Source organism: Balaenoptera musculus, chromosome 1 (genome assembly GCF_009873245.2).
Source record: "Balaenoptera musculus isolate JJ_BM4_2016_0621 chromosome 1, mBalMus1.pri.v3, whole genome shotgun sequence".
NCBI classification, from domain to species: Eukaryota; Metazoa; Chordata; class Mammalia; order Artiodactyla; family Balaenopteridae; genus Balaenoptera; species Balaenoptera musculus.
Window position 1 is genome coordinate 119,054,015 of NC_045785.1, and position 15,432 is coordinate 119,069,446.

The following is a 15,432-nucleotide window of genomic DNA, read 5'->3' on the forward strand; positions in this document are numbered from 1 at the left end:
TCATGTCATTTGAAATTCAAGGTAGTTCTGCTTATTCTTTTCTAATTCTTAAGTTTCTTACAATTCCTCTTAATTGCATTAGAAGAGATCTTCAGTGTAATGTTAAATAATCATGGATAGTGAGCATCCTCTGCCATTATTTTTTATTTTTTAATTTAATTTTATTTATTTTTTGCCGCCCCACGTGGCATGCGGGGTCTTATAGTTCCCCAACCAGGGATCGAACCCACACCCCCTGCAGTGGAAGCGCGAAGTCTTAACCACTGGACCGCCAGGGAAGCCACTGCCGTTAGTTTTTAAAAGACTATGTATATAAAAAATATTTTAAAAGACAGAAATAACTCTTTAGGTAAGACGTTTCTGAATATTTATCTGGTAAGATGAGATTATGGCCCTTTTTATGCCTAGAAACTAGAAAAAAAATTTTTAGCACAAAGGGTAAAAGTAAAAATTTGATTTTATAATAGTTCGTTGAAAACACTTGTGTTGGGCTCAGTTCTTCCTTTTTTCTTTAATGAACTCTTTAATAGTGATTTTTCTCTTTATTCATTCATTCATCTAAGATTTATAGAATGCCTATAATACTCCAGACACTATTACAGAGTATCTTTTAATTTTTACTACACCCATGTGAGTTAGGTATTATCCTCATTTTTTTTTAAAGTATTTTTTTTAAACGTTTCTTTAATTAATTAATTAATTTATATTTATTTTTGGCTGTGTTGGGTCTTCGTTTCTGTGCGAGGGCTTTCTCCAGTTGCGGCGAGCGCGGGCCTCTCTCTGTTGCGGCCTCTCCCGTTGCGGAGCACAGGCTCCAGACGTGCAGGCTCAGTAGTTGTGGCTCACGGGCTTAGTTGCTCCACGGCATGTGGGATCTTCCCAGACCAGGGCTCGAACCCGTGTCCCCTGCATTGGCAGGCAGATTCTTAACCACTGCACCACCAGGGAAGCCCTATCCTCATTTTATAAAGGAAGAAATCAGGGTCGAACTGTGATTTTGAATCTGTTCTCCTAGGTCAAATTTTTCTAAATTCTCATATATTTCTTCCTCAGGGAGTAGAAATGTAGATGAGTGACATTCAGTATATTTTTAGAAAGCAATTGTTTTACATTCTCTTCCCTTCTTTAAAGGTCACAAAGCTGTATTATTGTGGGGAGGCTTCTAGGTCTCTTCAAGTGGGACCTCAGCAACATTAATGGGAGTAATTTTGTTTTTAGTTATCATGAAAGGTTTGAGAGAAATGTTCTTTATAGTATCAGGGATCCAAACAACAAAAGGTTTTCCAGATGATGGTAAGTATATCAAGGTATCCAGGACCTAGAACAGTGCCTGACATAGCATAAGCACTCACATAAAAACAATTACAATTTATTATTTACTCTGTTCTACATTCTGTTCTTGTATTGACTGGTTTAATCCTCACAGCACCCCTAAGGGGCATACTTATTATTGTATTTTATAGATGAGAAAACTGATGTAGAAAAGTTAACTTGCCAAAGATTCCAAGCAATAAAGAAGCTGGAATTCTGCAGATCTCATGTTCATAACCACTACAACTATAAATCTTTCAAACAAATGGATGACATTCTGTGATCATGAAAGATAGTGTTCAGCCTCCTGAATGTATAACTACCAGCATTACTCATCCAGCGTAAATTTTTCTGTTACTTAATGCAGTGGATGATTTTGAAATTGATAAAGAAAATTAAAAGGCTTTTGCACTCAAGAAGGTAGAAGAAAGGCACCGAGATGCCTGAATTTCTTTGTCAGGTATTTTGTTAAATCTAGATGTTTTGGTATTTCAACATTCTGGACTTATTGCAGAAACTGTGCCAAGTGCCACGCGTAAACACAGCTTTTAAAGGCACAGTGCCGAGCATATAATCGCATGTGCACATCCGCACAAGGTTATATGGTATACAGGCAATTATAAACAGTCGCACAGCAACGTCCTTGGAGGTTAACCAGTCCAACGACCCTTTTCGTGTCATATACTGAGGCCCAGGGAGGTTAAGACCACAGTCACACAAAACTGGCATCGGGCTCAGTCTCTATGGCGCGCGCTTTTCATTTTCTCAGGTTACCTAATACATTTGCTTGCATTTCCTCTCTTGGTTTTTTTTTTTTTTTTTTTGGTGCCCATTTGTGCAAAGGTAAATGGGTCTGGCTTCACGTGCTTGCGACCCCAAACACCATTAAACAGAAAGTCAGGGCCCTGACTGCCTGGCCAACTTGAGACGAAATAGTAGCCCAAGATCAGAGGGCGCGCCAGGCCCGCCCCTGGGGTTCTGCGCTGAGACGTCGGCTGCCGAGCTTTCGCAACCCTCCGTCTGGGTGGTCGGACATACGCCACCCGGATGACACAGCTCCCAGTCCAGCTCCGCGGTCCGTTTTGGGAAAAGGGGGGGCGCCCCGAGCCTTGGGGCCACAGGGAAGACTAGGAACCGCAGGAGGGCACCTCGAGGAACAACACAGTGACGTCAGGGATCTTAGGGCCTAGCCGTGGTACCTCCGCTGGGCTCGGAACTCGCCCCACCCAGCGAACGCAAAGGACACCCCTCCCAGCCGCGAGGACGCTGGGGGGCGGGGCCACCTACTGACAGGACCCTCGCGCCATCCCCATTGGACTGGAGAATGAGTGACGCGAGAGGCCCCGCTCCTCCCCGCCCCGCTCCTTCGCGGCGGTCCTCTCCGCGCCCGCCTCGTTGCTTGCGCTCTGGGCGCTGACGTGTCTGGGCGGGTGGTTGCGACTCCTCCCCGCGCGGGCAGCCACTCGTCGCGGCGACGGAGGGGCGGGGTGGCTGGGGCCGGCGCTCCCCCTGGCCCCAGCTCCCGGCCCGCCCCGCCGCCCCGGCCCCCTGGATGAGGGTATATATTTGGAGCGGGCGCTGGACGCCGATGAGTGGCCGCGCCGAAGGAGCCGGAGCTGGGCGGAGCTGTGGTCGCGCAGAGAGAGGTGAGGGGCTCCCAGCTCAGTCGCTGTCTACTCTTGCCACCCTGGAGGAGACGGCGGGACTCGGGACCCGGGGCGGGTGGGGGCCTGGTGCCGCCACGCACACGCTTCCATGGCCACGCTCGCGACGTGGACACGCGGCGCACGTACGTGCAAAGGGCCAGCAACCTGGCACACGCCGAGGAGCGCGCTGCCTACCCACACTGCTCCCGTGTGGCCCGCAGCGCTTCTCAGCCTCGGCGACCCCGCTGGGAGTGCTGGCATGAGGGCGCCGCACATGGGCAGTGTCTGGAATCAGGGGTTTGTCAAGCGGTTGGGAGTGGAGCCTCGCCTGGACCTGGGATGGGGGCCTTGAGGTTCTCAGGCTAGGGCCTTGTGGACAGTTATGCCAAGCTTGGGGGGCCTACAGTGGGGGCAAGTCGTTGGAACTGTGCGGTGGGAGTGAGTTGGGGTGTCCTGAGTATATAAGGAAAAGACTCTGAAAGCGTTGATGGTAAGGATTGGAGATACTTGTGGGGGCCATGAGAGTGGAACAAAACCTACTTGACACTTTCGTTTTGTTTTAGTACTGGTGATGGAAGAGGGTTGAAATTTCTGGCTTTCCCCTGGCTTGGCCAAGCAGAAACATGGGATTGGAGGGTTCAGAGCACACATGTGCTGTATGGCTTCCCGAAGATTTTATGAAGTTTGGCCTGACCCTATGCTATATTTATTTGTACGTGGCTTATGAAATCTGAAATCAGGGAATAGTGATTATGATAATGTGCGTATGTTATTATGTAGTGCCTTTAGTTTAAGGGCTTGCTGGTGAAATTAACTAGGTGTGGACCGAAGGCAGTTTCTGTTCCTTCACTGTTATTGAGTTGGCTCACTTAGCTTGGGCTAAAAAATAAAAAAGACTTAATAGGCTATGCTGTGAAGCATTTAAAGGATTCAATGGTTATGGCTCCTCCCCATGACTATGTTTCAAACGCTCTAAGAGATTACTTATCAATTTGGGGGACATAATATAGCCGCAGAGATAGAGGTAGGAAGGAGACCAGAAAAGGAGGGGGAAATACTAGATATCTTTTAAACTGGAATTTAAATTCTAATAAAGTTATATGTGATAATGGTGGGCTACTGCCAAATATGTCGTTGTTTCAATGCAGATGCATTGCTATGGGCATGTAGCAAGTTCTGTCATAATTTCTAGATCTTCAACTTTTTCAGACTTCGGTTGTCAAAGTAAAAATCCTTGTCTAATTCTCTTATTCACTACTGCTTACCATTACACACACGCACACACCTCTTATCAGAATTAATGGAGAAAATAATACTATTTTTGTGGCATGGAGGTGGTTATATCTGGTTCATCCTGTAAAGTTCCTCTCCTACTTGTCCGGTACATTTTCTTCCTTTCTCCATTCTGTTGGCTTATGAACTCAGTTTTGCAAAGTGAGTCAGGTATAAGAAAATCAACTGTGTCTGTATATCTGAAGAAAGTACAAATCACCTGTTTCTCTTTCTCTTGCCACCCCTCTCTTTTACACACATACACACATGCACATACACATGCACGTGGAGATAACAGAGTCTTTCTCCTGAGAGTCAGTATAGCATGATAGTTAAGGGCATGAATTTAGGAGTCAGGCTGTCAGGGTTTGAATCCTAGCTCTGTCACCTTACTGGTTTTGGACCTTGAGCAAGTTATCTCTGTGGCTCAATTTCTTCCTCTGTAAAGTAATCCCAGTAACAGTACCTTAGAGTTGTTTTGAGGATTAACAGCTATCTATAAAGCATTAAGAATCGTGCTGCCATATATATGTTAGTGTTCGTTGTTATTGCCCCTTCGAGGGACCCACAGATGTAGGTTCTCTTAACCTGAGTTTGTAAATGGTGTTTGATGTTTAATAGTCCTCATGAGGTAGAGAGTATTATTAATCCCACTTTACAGGTGAGGAAACGGCATAGGGAAATGAAGTAATTCAGCTGAACTCCAGAATTTTGCTCTTGTATATTGCCTTTTACTATTCTTACAGGAGAAGATACTTGCTTTTTCTTTGGTACCTACTTTTCCTCTGTCCTTTATATCTAAGCTAAGCAATTATCATGCAGTGATGATTCTTTACAGTGTGTCTCAAATTTATCCCTTTCACTCTTATTTCCTCTGCAACAAATCTGGTCGCTCTTTGGTTTTTCACACCTGCAATCGTCTTTTAACTTGTTTTCCTGCTTCTAGTTGTCCCTCCTTACAGTCTGTTTTGTGCCATGCTTTTTTCTCTCATCTCTCTAAAGCATGGTTGAACAGCCCTGTTTAGTAATCTGTGTTGGCTTCCTGTTACGTACTGTGTTTGGTCTAAATTCCTTTGCTTAGTTTTCAAGGCTCTTCATGGGTTAGCCCTAACCTACATCATTTCCCATCATTCTACATAAAACTTCAACTTTCTTACTGCTTCCATCCTACACATGTTTACTTATCACGGCCACCAGGCTCTGCTTGTTTCCTAATCTTGTCTATATAATCTGTTCAACCCTTGAGGCACAGCTAGATCATACTTCCTTTGTGAACTCTTTCTGGACAACGCCTGTCTTCTCTTGCATTTATCTGTATTAGCTGAGGAGATTAAATATTTCCTCATTCTCCTATTTTTTATTACTATTAACATTTGGCTGGATTATCATGGAGTGCTCTTAAAAAGCATCGCCTTATCACTTGATTGTTATGTGTGTATTGCTTGTCTTTTAGGGCTCAATTCTTTTCTTTTTAATTTAATTTAATTTAATTTTTATACAGCAGGTTCTGCTTAGTTATCTATTTTATACATATTAGTGTATATATGTCAGTCCCAATCTCCCAATTCATCCCACCACCACCCCACCCCTCTGCCACTTTCCCCCCTTGGTGTCCATACATTTGTTCTCTACATCTGTGTCTATATTTCTGCCATGCAAACTGGTTCATACATTTTTCTGGATTCCACATATATGCGTTAATATACGATATTTGTTTTTCTCTTTCTGACTTACTTCACTCTGTTTGACAGTCTCTAGATCCATCCATGTCTCTAGAAATGACCCAATTTCGTTCCTTTTTATGGCTGAGTAATACTCCATTGTATATATGTACCAAATCTTCTTTATCCATTCGTCTGGCAATGGGCATTTAGGTTGCTTCCATGACCTGGCTATTGTAAATAGTGCTGCAGTGAACATTGGGGTGCATGTGTCTTTTTGAATTATGGTTTTCTCTGGGTATATGCCCAGTAGTGGGATTGCTGGATCATATGGTAATTCTATTTTTAGTTTTTTAAGGAACCTCCATACTGTTGTCCATAGTGGCTATATCAATTTACATTCCCACCAACAGTGTATGAGGGTTCCCTTTTCTCCACACCCTCTCCAGCATTTGTTGTTTGTAGATTTTCTGATGATGCCCATTCTAACTGGTGTGAGGTGATACCTCATTGTAGTTTTGATTTGCATTTCTCTAATAATTAGTGATGTTGAGCAGCTATTCATGTGCTTCTTGGCCATCTGTATGTCTTCTTTGGAGAAATGTCTATTTAAATCTTCTGCCCATTTTTGGATTGGGGTGTTTGTTTCTTTAATATTGAGCTGAATGAGCTGTTTATATATTTTGGAGATTAATCCTTTGTCCGTTGATTCGTTTGCAAATATTTTCTCCCATTCTGAGGGTTGTCTTTTCGTCTTGTTTATGGTTTCCTTTGCTGTGCAAAAGCTTTGAAGTTTCATTAGGTCCCATTTGTTTATTTTTGTTTTTATTTCCATTACTCTAGGAGGTGGATCAAAAAAGATCTTGCTGTGATTTATGTCAAAGAGTGTTCTTCCTATGTTTTCCTCTAAGAGTTTTATAGTGTCCAGTCTTACATTTAGGTCTCTAATCCATTTTGAGTTTATTTTTGTGTATGGTGTTAGGGAGTATTCTAATTTCATTCTTTTACATGTAGCTGTCCAGTTTTCCCAGCACCACTTATTGAAGAGACTGTCTTTTCTCCATTTTATATCTTTGCCTCCTTTGTCATAGATTAGTTGACCATAGGTGCGTGGGTTTATCTCTGGGCTTTCTATCTTGTTCCATTGATCTATGTTTCTGTTTTTGTGCCAGTACCATATTGTCTTGATTACTGTAGCTTTGTAGTATAGTCTGAAGTCAGGGAGTCTGATTCCTCCAGCTCCGTTTTTTCCCCTCAAGACTGCTTTGGCTATTCGGGGTCTTTTGTGTCTCTATACAAATTTTAAGATGATTTGTTCTAGTTCCGTAAAAAATGCCATTGGTAATTTGATAGGGATTGCATTGAATCTGTAGATTGCTTTGGGTAGTATAGTCATTTTCACAATACTGATTCTTCCAATCCAAGAACATGGTATATCTCTCCATCTGGTGGTATCATCTTTAATTTCTTTCATCAGCATCTTATAGTTTTCTGCATGCAGGTCTTTTGTCTCCCTATGTAGGTTTATTCCTAGGTATTTTATTCTTTTTGTTGCAGTGGTAAATGGGAGTGTTTCCTTAATTTCTCATTCAGATTTTTCATCATTACTGTATAGGAATGCAAGAGACTTCTGTGCATTAATTTTGTATCCTGCAACTTTACCAAATTCATTGATTAGCTCTAGTAGTTTTATGGTGGCATTTTTAGGATTCTCTATGTATAGTATCATGTCATCTGCAAACAGTGACAGTTTTACTTCTTCTTTTCCAATTTGTATTCCTTTTATTTCTTTTTCTTCTCTGATTGCGGTGGCTAGGACTTGCAAAACTATGTTGAATAATAGTGTTGAGAGTGGACATCCTTGTCTCGTTCCTGATCTTAGAGGAAATGCTTTCAGTTTTTCACCATTGAGAATGATGTTTGCTGTGGGTTTGTCGTATATGGCCTTTATTATGTTGAGGTAGGTTCCCTCTGTGCCCATTTTCTGGAGAGTTTTTATCATAAATGGGTGTTGAATTTTGTCAAAAGCTTTTTCTGCATCTATTGAGATGATCATATGGTTTTTATTCTTCAGTTTGTTAATATGGTGTATCACATCGATTGATTTGCCTATATTGAAGAATCTTTGCATCCCTGGGATAAATCCCACTTGATCATGGTATATGATCCTTTTAATGTGTTGTTGGATTCTGTTTGCTAGTATTTTGTTGAGGATTTTTGCATCTATATTCATCAGTGATATTGGTCTATAATTTTCTTGTTTTGTAGTATCTTTGTCTGGTTTTGGTATCAGGGTGATGGTGGCCTCATAGAATGAGTTTGGGAGTGTTCCGCCGTCTGCAATTTTTTGGAAGAGTTTGAGAAGGATGAGTGTTAGCTCTTCTCTAAATGTTTGAAAGAATTCACCTGTGAAGCCATCTGGTCCTGGACTTTTGTTTGTTGGAAGAATTTTAATCACAGTTTCAATTTCATTACTTGTGATTGGTCTGTTCATATTTTCTGTTTCTTCCTGGTTCAGTCTTGGAAGGTTATACCTTTCTAAGAATTTGTCCATTTCTTCCAGGTTGTCCATTTTATTGGCATAGAGTTGCTTGTAGTAGTCTCTTAGGATGCTTTGTATTTCTGCAGTGTCTGTTGTAACTTCTCCTTGTTCATTTCTAATTTTATTGATTTGAGTCCTCTCCCTCTTTTTCTTGATGAGTCTGGCTAATGGTTTATCAATTTTGTTTATCTTCTCAAAGAACCAGCTTTTAGTTTTATTGACCTTTGCTATTGCTTTCTTTGTTTCTATTTCCATTTATTTCTTCTCTGATCTTTATGATTCCTTTCCCTCTGTTAACTTTGGGTTTTGTTTGTTCTTCTTTCTCTCGTTCCTTTAAGTGTAAGGTTAGATTGTTTACTTGAAATTTTTCTTGTTTCTTGAGGTAGACTTGTATAGCTATAAACTTCCCTCTTAGAACTGCTTTTGCTGAATCCCATAGGTTTTGGATCGTCGTGTTTTCATTGTCATTTGTCTCTAGGTATTTTTTGATTTCCTCTTTGATTTCTTCAGTGATCTCTTGGTTATTTAGTAATGTATTGTTTAGCCTCCATGTGTTTTGTGTTTTTTACGTTTTTTTCCCTGTAATTCATTTCTAATCTCATAGCGTTGTGTTCAGAAAAGATGCTTGATATGATTTCAATTTTCTTAAATTTACTGAGGCTTGATTTGTGACCCAAGATGTGATCTATCCTGGAGAATGTTCCGTGCGCACTTGAGAAGAAAGTTTAATCTGTTGTTTTTGGATGGAATGTCCTATAAATATCAATTAAATCTATCTGGTCTATTGTGTCATTTAAAGTTTCTGTTTCCTTATTTATTTTCATTTTGGATGATCTGTCCATTGGTGTAAGTGAGGTGTTAAAGTCCCCCACTATTATTGTGTTACTGTCGATTTCCTCTTTATTTTTTTATTTTTTTTATTTTTTGGCTGTGTTGGGTCTTCGTTTCTGTGCGAGGGCTTTCTCGAGTTGCGGCGAGCAGGGGCCACTCTTCATTGCGGTGCGCGGGCCTCTCACTGTCGCGGCCTCTCTTGTTGCGGAGCACAAGCTCCAGACGCGCAGGCTCAGTAGTTGTGGCTCATGGGCCCAGTTGCTCCGTGGCATGTGGGATCTTCCCAGACCAGGGCTCGAACCCGTGTCCCCTGCATTGGCAGGTGGACTCTCAACCACTGCGCCACCAGGGAAGCCCCCGATTTCCTCTTTTATAGCTGTTAGCAGTTGCCTTATGTACTGAGGTGCTCCTATGTTGAGTGCATATATATACTTGTTATATCTTCTTCTTGGATTGATCCCTTGATCATATGTAGTGTCCTTCCTTGTCTCTTGTAACAGTCTTTATTTTAAAGTCTATTTTATCTGATATGAGTATTGCTACTCCAGCTTTCCTTTGATTTCCATTTGCATGGAATATCTTTTTCCATCCCCTCACTTTCAGTCTGTATGTGTCCCTAGGTCTGAAGTGGGTCTCTTGTAGACAGCATATATATGGGTCTTGTTTTTGTATCCATTCAGCGAGCCTGTGTCTTTTGGTTGGAGCATTTAATCCATTCACGTTTAAGGTAATTATCAATATGTATGTTCCTATTACCATTTTCTTAATTGTTATGGGTTTGTTTTTGTAGGTCCTTTTCTATTCATGTGTTTCCCACTTAGAGAAGTTTCTTTTGCATTTGTTGTAGAAGTGGTTTGGTGGTGCTGAATTCTCTTAGCTTTTGCTTGTCTGTAAAGCTTTTGATTTCTCCATTGAATCTGAATGAGATCCTTTCCCAGTAGAGTACTCTTGGTTGTAGGTTCTTCCCTTTCATCACTTTAAATATATCGTGCCACTCCTTTCTGGCTTGTAGAGTTTCTGCTGAGAAATCAGCTGTTAACCATATGGGAGTCCCCTTGTATGTTATTTGGCATTTTACCCTTGTTGCTTTCAATAATTTTTCTTTGTCTTTAATTTTTGTCAATTTGATTAATATGTGTCTCGGCATGTTTCTCCTTGTGTTTATCCTGCCTGGGATTCTCTGTGCTTCCTGGACTTGTGTGGCTATTTCCTTTCCCATGTTAGGCAAGTTTTCTACTATAATTTCTTCAAATATTTTCTTGGGTCCTTTCTCTGTCTGTTCTCTTTCTGGGACCCCTATAATGCAAATGTTGTTGTGTTTAATGTTGTCCCAGAGGTCTCTTAGGCTGTCTTCATTTCTTTTCATTCTTTTTTCTTTATTCTGTTCCGCAGCAGTGAATTCCACCATTTTGTCTTCCAGGTCACTTATCCGTTCTTCCTCAGTTATACTGCTATTGATTCCTTTTAGTGTATTTTTCATTTCAGTTATTGTATTTTTCATCTCTGTTTGTTTGTTCTTTAATTCTTCTAGGTGTTTGTTCTTTAATTCTTCTAGGCCTTTGTTAAACATTTCTTGCATCTTCTCGATCTTTGCCTCCATTCTTTTTCTGAGGTCCTGTATCATCAACGCTATCATTATTCTGAATTCTTTTTCTGGAAGGTTGCCTATCTCCACTTCATTTAGTTGTTTTTCTGGGGTCTTATCTTGTTTCTTCATCTGGTACAAAGTCCTCTGCCTTTTCATTTTGTCTATCTTTCTGTGAATGTGGTTTTCCTTCCACAGGCTGCAGAATTGTAGTTCTTCTTGCTTCTGCTGTCTGCCCTCTGGTGGATGAGGCTATCTAAGAGGCTTGTGCAAGCTTCCTGATGGGAGGGACTGGTGGTGGGTAGAGCTGGGTGTTGCTCTGGTAGGCAGAGCTCAGTAAAACTTTAATCCACTTGTCTGCTGATGGGTGGGGCTGGGTTCCCTCCCTGTTGGTTGTTTGGCCTGAGAAGACCCAGCACTGGAGCCTACCAGTGGACCTCTTTGGTGGGGCTAATGGCGGACTCTGGGAGGGCTCACGCCAAGGAGCACTCCCCAGAACTTCTGCTCCCAGTGTCCTTGTCCCCGTGGTGAGTCACAGCCACTCCCCACCTCTGCAGTAGACCCTCCAACACTAGCAGGTAGGTCCAGTTCAGTCTCCTGTGGGCTCACCGCTCTCTGCCCTGGGTCCTAATGTGCACAGTACTTTGTATGTGCCCTCCAAGAGTGGAGTCTCCACTTCCCCCAATTCTGTCAAAGTTCTGCAATCAAATCCCACCAGCCTTCAAAGTCTGATTCTCTAGGAATTCCTCCTCCTCTTGCCAACCCGCAGGTTGGGAAGCCTGACGTGGGGCTCAGAACCTTCACTCCACTGGGTGGACCTCTGTGGTATAAGTGTTCTCCAGTTTGTGAGTCACCCACCCAGCGGCCATGGGATTTGATTTTATTGTGATTGCACCCCTCCTACCATCTCACTGTGGTTTCTCCCCTGTCCTTGGATGTGAAGCATCTTTTTTGGTGAGGTCCAGTGTCTTCCTGTCGATGATTGTTCAGCAGTTGTGATTCTGGTGCTCTCACAAGAGGGAGTGAGCGCACATCCTTCTATTCCACCATCTTGAACCAATCTCCTAGGGTTCAATTCTTAGTAAAGACAGTGGACATATTTTATTGCTTCTTTGTGGAAGTTGCTCTTGAAATAAAATGTATTTTTTATAATTATAGTGTTCCTGTCTTCTTGATATTGTTGTATTCTGAATTCTGTGTTTCTGTCCTTAGAGATAAAAGGAGAAGGTTGAAATATTAAACAGTCAAGTGTTCTTTCAGTAGTAGCTTAGTGGTCAGAGGAGTAGTATAGAGGCAACTAGAGCCCTGGGATCAGACTGTCTGCATTCACACCCTAGCTCCACCAGTCAGCCGGGTTGCTTTGCCTCTCTGTGTCTCATTCTCCTCAACTGTAAAGTGATGATAATAATAGTATTTATGTCATAGAGCTGTTGAAAATTACATGAGACCATGTAGGTAAAGTACTTGGTGCAGTGCCTGGTATATAAGAATTATTAGTATTGTCTTACAAGTTTGATCTCTTATGAGTATCATCATGATGGAAAGGCAGAATTTCCTTAACATCAAGGGTTTTTAAATTTTTTTTTATTTTATTAAAAAATTTTTTTTTGGCCACACTATGGGGCTTGCAGGATCTTACTTCCCCGACCAGGGATTGAACCCGGGCCCTGGCAGTGAAAGCACTGAGTCCTAACCATTGGACCACCAGGGAACTCCCAAGATTTTTTTTTTTTAATGTACTTATTTTTAGTAGGAAAAATCTCCTCAGGTTTTGAGGTTGGACTTTGACCTGCTATTCATTTCCTTTCTCTTTCAGGTTTACAGGTACAGAAATTACACCCCAGTTATCACAGAACTTGGCTACCAGAGCATTATGAATGTTAATGACCTCAAACTCAGGTTGTCCAAAGCTGGGCAAGAACACCTATTGCAATTCTGGAATGAGCTGGAAGAAGCCCAACAGGTAGAACTTTTCGCAGAGCTCCAGGCCATGAACTTTGAGGAGCTGAACTTCTTTTTCCAAAAGGCCATTGAAGGATTTAACCATTCTTCCCAGCCAGAGAAAGTGGATGCACGGATGGAACCTGTCCCTCGAGAGGTGTTGGGCAGTGCTACCAGGGATCAAGATCAGCTGCAAGCCTGGGAAAGTGAAGGTACTGAGCATGGGAAGATTTGCTCTAAGGCTTATTATGAGATGTACTAAAACCATTAAAGTAACAATATTTTCACTTCCTTAAGACCTTAAACCAGGTGACTGATCTGAGAGTGACAGATTGTGTGGCCAAGAGGCTGCAGTGGCTCCTGTTGCCCGTCTCTCCATTCTCTTTTCATTTCTGGTGCCTGATTCAAGGCTCTTCTCATTCAAGTCATAATTTGCCTCTAGTCTCTTTCCTTTCTCAGAGTCCATACTTCTATTAGATTTCCCTTCCTGAAGCACAAGCTGAATGTTTCAGTTTATGCTAGCTTACTCCAAAACCCTTCCCTAACACGGCCCTATCCAATCTTGTCTCTTATGTCTCTCTCCACTCCTACTGCCCCACACGTTTCAGCTGGACCCTGTAATTCACCTTTCTCTGAACATTCTAGTATGCCTTCCCTGCCTTTGCTCATGCTTGTCCTTAGCTGGGTCTGGCCTTTGCCCCTTCTCCGTGTAGCTGGATCACCTTGTGACGCCACCCATCTCCTGGAGCTGTGCAGTGAGGTGACTCTGCCACTTGGGGAACTTGCACTCATTCTCCAAGGTTCACCATGCATACTCTTTGATCTGTCACCTTTTTTTCAGTGTCCCAGGTTGAAATTATTTGTCCATGCTCTTCTTTCATTTTTCCTTATAATAAGGGTTGTTTATGTCTATCTTTGTCATTATATTGTAAACTTTTAAAGAGCAGCCCATGTCCTAGTTGTCTATGTGTGTCACATGGCATTTAGAGCAGTGTTTTGCAGTTATATGTTGGTCGATAAATGTTGGTTGAATTTCCCCAATGCTTCTTCCTCTAAAGCATATCATAAAATCTGTCCCCATAACTAGTACTAATGAGTGCTTTTGAAAATGGCAAAATAGCTAAAATTTAGCTTTTTTTGGTAGGGTTAAGAACTGTGGTTTTTATAATCTACTACTCCTCCCTAAGTAAAAGTGACTAAATACTGCAGGCCCTTGAGTGTTTGTACATGCTTCTTGTCAAATCTGGACCTCATTTCCTCAGCTGTAGAATGAACAGATTGGACTAATACTTTTTCCTTTTTAAAAAAAACATTACTTTATCGCAAAAATAATATCAAAGTAACAGAAATACTGTAGAGAAATTGCCCATAACCTCATCAAATCTATGTTTTTATTTGTCCACGTTGCCACCTAGTACTTAATTATATACATATTTACTTTTATAGATGTGATTTATGGTCTATATTCGCACCACACTATGGCTATTTTTATTGTCTTTCGCTTTTTGGCACTCCCTGCAACCCGCCAAAAAAGAAACATAACTGCCATTATCAACCTTCTTCTCTGCCATTATCTTCATGTCTTTCTCTGGGCTTACAAATCTACTATTTTTCAAACTGTTCCAAAGACCTCTAGGGTTTTGACTGCTGCTGAAACTGTGGAGAGGGGGAAACAGATACTAAACAGGTAGGTCTCCAGCCCCTTCATCTCCCCACTCCAGGAGCAGTTCTACTTTGACCTCTTTTTATGTGTTCGATACATAAACAAATAAACCTCTTTACATGAGGTTTTACTTAAAAGGGGTTGAAGATTAAAAACATTGAAAATAATTGGATGATCTTCAAGGAGGGCCCTTTCCTATTTAAAATGCTTGGTAGTGGCTAACCTCGCTTCTTACTTAGAACAGGGCTCTGCCACTAAGATGTGAGAGAGTGACTTCCAGATGGATCCTTCTGAATGGAGGACACTAGTGACACTGTGACCCCCACTAACTTTGGATTCATTAATCTTTCCCTCCCTCCCTGGGTTTCACCGAAAGCCACACAGGACCTCTTCTTACCCTCTGGTATTCCAGCTGCCTATATTTCTCCTTGTGATTTTATGGAGGTAAAGTCTTAGAATTAACTCTTACGGAAAGCCAAAGCTTTGGCCTTGTGTAATGGGGACGATGAGCAACAATCAAGACTTCCTATAGTTGGAGTCTTCTTTATGGCCTTTTTGTTGGAATCTGTGGAACAAAAGTCCACATTTATGACTTTTCATTTAGATTAAAATCCAGAACTGTTACAAGCAAGTCTAGTATAAGAAGGTGCAAAGCAAACTTCCTTTTCGCTTGCTGTCAAGGGAAGAATATTTATTTGTGGCTTAAGCAGTAGGGGTGGAGAGGGAGACTTTTTAACTGACGTTACAACCTTTTCATTAGATAGAAACTGCCATATGTGTGCAAATTCATAACAAAATGAAGTTTCTGCAGTAAGTTATCAAAGGAAAGAGATTGCCATTGCAAAGATTACAATGCTTTATTTCAGATAGTAGGAAATTCCTGATAATTGTATCAAAGACAACCCTCCCCCCCAAGCCCCCGCTGCCCCTGCCCCCATCCCACTGCCCCAGGATAGGGGAAATAAAAGCATTGTACAATA

The 15,432-nt window shown here is 41.7% G+C and overlaps 1 protein-coding gene across 6 annotated transcripts in view; it reads left to right on the forward strand.

Annotated features, from left to right (window-relative positions):
- The first annotated feature begins 2,769 nt into the window (after nucleotides 1-2,769).
- The window catches only part of UAP1 (UDP-N-acetylglucosamine pyrophosphorylase 1), a 39,452-nt gene continuing 26,789 nt past the window's right edge, over nucleotides 2,770-15,432 (forward strand). For 3 of the 6 annotated variants that reach the window (XM_036856887.1, XM_036856888.1, XM_036856889.1), the window contains exons 1-2: nucleotides 2,770-2,957; nucleotides 12,665-13,001. In XM_036856887.1, the coding sequence (XP_036712782.1) occupies nucleotides 12,722-13,001 (280 nt within the window). In that variant the 5' untranslated portion in view covers nucleotides 2,770-2,957; nucleotides 12,665-12,721. Of the gene's footprint in view, nucleotides 2,958-3,426; nucleotides 3,448-12,664; nucleotides 13,002-15,432 lie in introns of those variants that run through there. The other 3 variants (XM_036856884.1, XM_036856885.1, XM_036856886.1) reach the window with 1 other exon arrangement.